At 37.0% G+C, this 6096-nt stretch overlaps 1 protein-coding gene across 1 annotated transcript in view; it reads left to right on the forward strand.

Moving 5' to 3' along the window:
• Positions 1 to 5576, forward strand: part of slc27a6 (solute carrier family 27 member 6) — a 56738-nt gene extending 51162 nt beyond the window's left edge. The window contains exon 10 of the mRNA XM_030149664.1: positions 4853 to 5576. Coding sequence (XP_030005524.1) covers positions 4853 to 5029 — 177 coding nt within the window. The 3' untranslated portion in view covers positions 5030 to 5576. The remainder of the gene's footprint in view (positions 1 to 4852) is intronic.
• Positions 5577 to 6096: the final 520 nt, after the last annotated feature.

Below are 6096 nucleotides of genomic sequence, written 5' to 3' on the forward strand. Positions count from 1 at the left end.
CTTTAGTTTTGTTTGCACAGAAGTGTCATCTCAAATACTTATGGCGTCTAACAGATGATTTCCAAGAATAAGATGCACATTAAAAGAGCATCTCTGCTTAAACGATGAAGTTTGGCTTTCATTTGCATTTTTACGATGGAGTAAAAGGAACATAGTTAAAAACATCTGTTCTGAAAATAAAATATTTTCTATCAGATAGGAGAAGAGTTATAGCCTGATGGAAACTTTAGATAATTTTTATGAGATGATGGAATTATTGCATCTGTTTTTTGTTTTTGTTTTTTTGTTTTTGGTTATTTGATATCACACAGTTCTTCATCTGCAACTTTATTTTGTAATATCATAATACTACCCTTGTAGTGTAACATCTTTTTTATTCCTTGATGTAGCCACAATACTCCCCCAAACAGTTCTTTCTTCTCCCGAGATGAGCGGAAGTCTAACCTTTTTTCTCTATGACCTGTCAATGCACAATGGAGAATTTCTAATATTAAAGTGTTTCCTCATTTTTTTAAATACCCTGATGGATTTTCAGTCTCAAAATTTACCAAAAATGTTCTGTACTGAACTGCATTTGTCATAGTGTTCATTTCTCCATCTAGTGTCTGTTTGGTGCTCGTACTTTACCTTAACACTGTAAAGCAGAGGTCTTAGTGAGACGTCCGCTAAGTCAGCCCTCCTCTTCAACTGAAGATAGATGGACAGATAGCATATGTTTTTATTTCTTTGTCTTTTTTCTTCTGATTAGGGATGCAAATTATCGATTAATCCATTAATCATTAGTTGGTTGATCTTATCGATCGATTAACGATTAATTGATAAGCGGCAATTTTCCTGAGAACCTGAATTTCTTTCAATAGGGTCCATAAGAAAAAAAGCTAAATATTGTTTATATTCTTCATGAAAAAAGCATGTCATATGTTGTAATGATTGATTTATTGAACCATTGGATACAGTACAGTCAATGACATTTACGGAGTAGAACTAAAGAAACTCTGCAGAGAAATTCAATAAAATAAATGGATCTGAAGAGGGGCAGTTTAGAAGAAATGGGCATTTCTGACTTTGCATCACTGACATGATGGAGCCAGATTTCAGTGGTCAACTTCAGCGATGAAGCCTAGTTTGGGCAGTGGCACCCTCTACTGTCGACGCCACAAATCCTGCCTTGGAAAAGGAGAATTAACCGACAATTATTAATTTAATCAAGCAAATTCTTATCGACAATTGATAGTTGATTAATTGTTAACATCTCTACTTCAAATCCTTCTAAAGTAGGGAAGTTAATCTAAGCATAACATTGAAAACTCAGGCTTAAAGCTTCCACAGGCAATACAGTACGTATCAGAAAAAGCTTAAATATTATAGCTGCAGATTAAATGGTCTTCTTTGACAATGAAAACTGAAAATCTGTGGTGTTTTAGAATTGTACCCAGTGTAACATTGTACTACATGTATTTACATCTATCTTGTACTGCATCTGTTTAATTACATCTCTGGTCAAAGCAAGAGATTTTGGTCTTAATTTGTCACATGGTTTCATTTCAGAAAGTGCAGTATGTACCATTAAGTAATAGTGGTGTCAGAACTTTCCTACCCAGACGCTGTTTATCAACTGCAGAGTACCAGCATGTTACGGTTTTACAGAGGACATTAGAGCAGTTTGATGTAGGTCTGTTTTACTGATTCTAATGCGTCTTTCTGCCCTAAAGTGGTTAAAGTTTGTGCTATGTGGGGTTTTACTCATTCTACATAAATGAAAGTGTCAAACAAGTACATGAGTCTGTGGTTCTGAACTCTGATTCATGAGAAAAAATAAAGGAAGGTCCACACAACCAGTGAGCTCCCAAACCATTTAATGGTGACGTTTCGGGCCGAGGCCCTTCATCAGACTGAGTCTGAGACTGAGTCTGATGAAGGGCCTCGGCCCGAAACGTCACCATTAAATGGTTTGGGAGCTCACTGGTTGTGCGGACCTTCCTTTATTTTTTCTCACGTTCTACTTTTTTGGGATCCAGCACACCTCTAATTTTGGATGTGCGTGTCGTTCACCTTTTTTCTGAACTCTGATTCACACAGATACTTTAGAGTATAAAAACACTTTTGGTTTATTATAAATCTGTGGTGCTCACATCTGTGTGAGTGTTTAATTCATCAGCTGGTGTCAGTTCTGTATTAATAATGTCTAAAATGAGGCAAAATGCAGAGTTTGTAATTAAAGCGGCTGTTACACCAGTGGTCCATGGATTTATGGGACCAATAGAGGGGTAGTCAGTCACTCTGTTGGTCTCCCATGGTGAGGAAAATTTACACCACAGGGTCTTTGACTAAAGCATCAGAAAGTTTTTAGCATCTTAGTCATTTCCTTTCATTTCACTGTTGAACTTACTGCCTGGTTGTGGTTCTATGGGCACTGACAGGTGAATGTGTCTGTGGCTGTCATATGCTGCTATGAATGTTTTGCATTTGTTTGTTTGTCCCTAATTGTTTGGACGTCCAATAAGGCAGGGTAACTGTGAACTGAATTGTCCTTAAGGGATTAATAAAGTGAATCTGAATCTGAATCTGAAGTGACCAGATGGGATGAGAACCATTAAGAAAAAATGTCTAGAGTCAAAGATAGTGACAAAATGATAAACATAACATGCTGCGCGCTTTTAATCCCCGTCAGCCAAATATAATGTAAGATTTTTTTTTAAATTTCTGCCCTATAATTTAGATTAGATTGTCTTTGTGTAAAACTTATTACATATACGGTGTTTGCTATCCACTGCAACATGGTGGTGCAGTGGATAGCACTCATGCCTCACAGCAAGAAGGTCCTGGGTTTGATTCCAACACCAGTCGATGGGCGTAGGACCTATCTGTGTGGAGTTTGCATGTTCTCACTGTGTCTGCGTGGGTTCTCTCTGGGTACTCTGACTCTACCATCGAAAGACATGCACTGATAGGTTAACTGGTTAATCTAAATTACTCACAGGTGTGAATGTGAGAGTGATTGGTTGTTTGTCTATATGTTCAGCCCTGCGATGAACTGGTGGCTTGTCCAGGGTGTACTGCGCCTTCGCCCATAAGTTGCTGGGATAGGCTCCAGCGACCCCAGTGAGGATAAAGAGCGTTCAGAAAATGAATGAATAATGAATTATTACATGCATATTTATATCTGAAAATACTCAGATAATATAACTGCCTTTAACCCTCTGGTATCCCGTCCTGCAAGGCCCTTACTAAGCACCAAATGTGCCTTTTTGGCACACTTGTGGAATAATGTCAAAAAAATTTTCATACAGTTTGTTTTTAATTCTTTTACGCTTTTTTCTATTTCATCAACTTGAGCCATAAATAAAAATGCCAAATACTCAGTAATTGACACATTTTTTAACCCTTTAAATGCCGTGTTTGTAATGTAAACAAGCCATTTTTTTTGGGATGCAAAATACACAAAAAAAATTTTTCAATATACTACATAAAAAGTGGATCACATATTATTTGATTTTTGCAGCCTGGCATATGTCAGTGATTAACAGCAACATTGGTTAATTTGCATTATTATTTTTAGTGCTAGGTCAAATGTTCAAAAATACTAGCATCTGTCACCAAGTGTGTGTAAAATGCACACCTACAAATCAAACTATTAAATATTATATATTGATTTATTTTTCTGCTCTAATTTGATTTTATTTTTGTAAATCAAGGTCAGCCCTAATCATACATATCAAATGGAAGAAATTGTGCGTTTTAGGCACACTTAGGAGACAGATGCTAGTCTTGTAATTTTCTTTTGTTTATAATGTGCAAATTTTACTTGGTGGCCAGAATTTTAAAGATCATGCACAAATGAACAACTGGTGAATTCTAACCTTATTTAAAGTGTGAAAAATAAGATGAAGTTTTTTAACAGGAAGTGCAAAGTGTGCCTAAAAGGCGCACCCGGATACCAGAGGGTTAAGCATTGGACTTTGAAAAAGTAGGTCAAGGTCACCTAGTTTCAGTAGGCTTCTGCTCCATGCCAAGATGCATCCACAGTATAACTGTGGTGCAGATATCTCAATGCGTTCTGCAGATAATACGATTATGTAGTTGAGTGGATAGACAGACGGATGGACAGGCAGGTGACAAAACAGTTACAATACCCCATCAGCCAGAAGTTGTCCGAGGGGTAAAAATTAGAAGCACTGTTGTTGTTTTCTCCACTGGACACAGCTCTAAATGAAAAGAATGGAGTTTGATTTTGAAATGTCAGCCTTTCTTCAACATGAGTGAGTTTGATTATGAGGCTTGTGAAGGAATGACATTATTATGGGATGTTATTATTTTTGCTAAGTTTCCGTTTGTTGATCCACAGTTCAGACTAAATTGTGTTCGGGTATTGATGACACAAACCTACAGGAAACAGGTGATTTGTGGTTTTACTGTGGCTGTTTTCAGTCTATAAACAGAGCTGAGCTAGCAGAGCTATAATGTAAACTATCAGCTGATGCAACAGGTGAAGATTATAAGACACTGTTAAAATAAGTGACTATAAGTTTTAGTTTGAAGAGGAAAACTTGATAATATCATAATACAGATGTATGGAAACAATGACCCTTATACTTTATTCAGTCACTGATACAGTCTGTGGATACATAGCGTTTATTCACTGGTGGTTTTAGTAACAATAAACAGCTTTCACACAACCTAAACCTCCAGACACTAGTGATTTGTTTGTAACTCGTCTACATTTCATTGGAGGCTTTTTGTGGCGAGATCATCCTCCTTTAACAGGAATGTTTTTTTGTTTTTTTTCATTTTTAAACAAAATCCTCTTTGAAATTCTGACATTAAATCATGGTTTTATTTCTTTCTCTCTCAGGAGGTGATGGAAATGACAAGCACTTTCAAGCAGCAGAAGTTCCAGCTGGTCCAGAGCGGCTTCAACCCGTCCACCATTAGCGAACCTCTGTTTATTGTGGACTACAAGCAGGAGAGCTACATTCCTTTAACAGACAGTATCTACCAGAGCATCCTGGCAGGAGAACGGAAGCTATAGGCACCAGGAGACCCGCCAAGTAGCTGAAAACAAATGAAGAGGGATGTACATTTTAGCTCTGCTTTTTGCAGTATTTTTTATTGAATCCACCTGACGCCTACAATCACCGTGAATGAATTACAAAGGTCGGAATGAAAGCCATAAACGGATGTTACCTTTCTAAAATGTGCTTGATTCATATGAGTAATGTCGGTTATTTTTGTTATAAAACCGTCAAGTAAATCCTGTGAACCTAAACGCATCACTATGCAACAACAGTTACAGAAGAGAACGTATTATCACTGACATGAGGCTAAAAACTGAAGGGTTTTTCAAGACGTTTCTGCAAGTTTTCATAAATAATCCTCATATTTTTGATCCAACCAGTTAAATTTTGTTGGATTTTTCATATTCATTATTTATTTGAGAAACAAAAATAACACCATTGTAAAGGTTCAATATTTAAGATACACGTGTAACGTTATATATGTTGAAAATAGTCATAACTGCACAAGAGCAAAGTCAGAATATTGAGTCAGTTACAATGAAGAAGTTGTGTTTTATGAGACAAAAGGCTTAAAGGTGGGGTATGCAATCTTAGAAAAACAGGTCCAGCAAGCTACATTTTGAAAATACCCACTTCATAAAGTCCAAACCCCTTTCTTCAAACATCCCCCCCAGTGCCGGTGAACTTTCCATCCTAATACAGCCAAGCTCTGGCTCTGGCTCTGGCGTTGTTTCCTGAACAAGTGCTCCAAGCCTCTGGGAACAAACGATTCATGCACGAAGAGGGGTACGCACAGAGGGGGGAGGGACAAGTGGCAGTTAAGTTTGATAGACATATCACCGTTCACTGGGCGCTTAAAATGATTGGATGGTGTTTTTTCAGTCCTGTCCGTTCCACAGGTGACTAAATTTTTTTTATTTTTGTGTTAGAGCATTTAATTCAGTGTTTTTCAACCTTGGGGTCGGGACCGCCTGAAATTTATAGTAATTGATTAAAAAAAAAAATACTAGTAAAAAATATGTTGCAATGATTCAATATATATGTTATTATAATTAAAACACCACACACTTTTCCTTATAAA

The sequence above is a fragment of the Sphaeramia orbicularis genome, chromosome 12 (genome assembly GCF_902148855.1).
Source record: "Sphaeramia orbicularis chromosome 12, fSphaOr1.1, whole genome shotgun sequence".
Lineage (NCBI taxonomy): Eukaryota > Metazoa > Chordata > Actinopteri > Kurtiformes > Apogonidae > Sphaeramia > Sphaeramia orbicularis.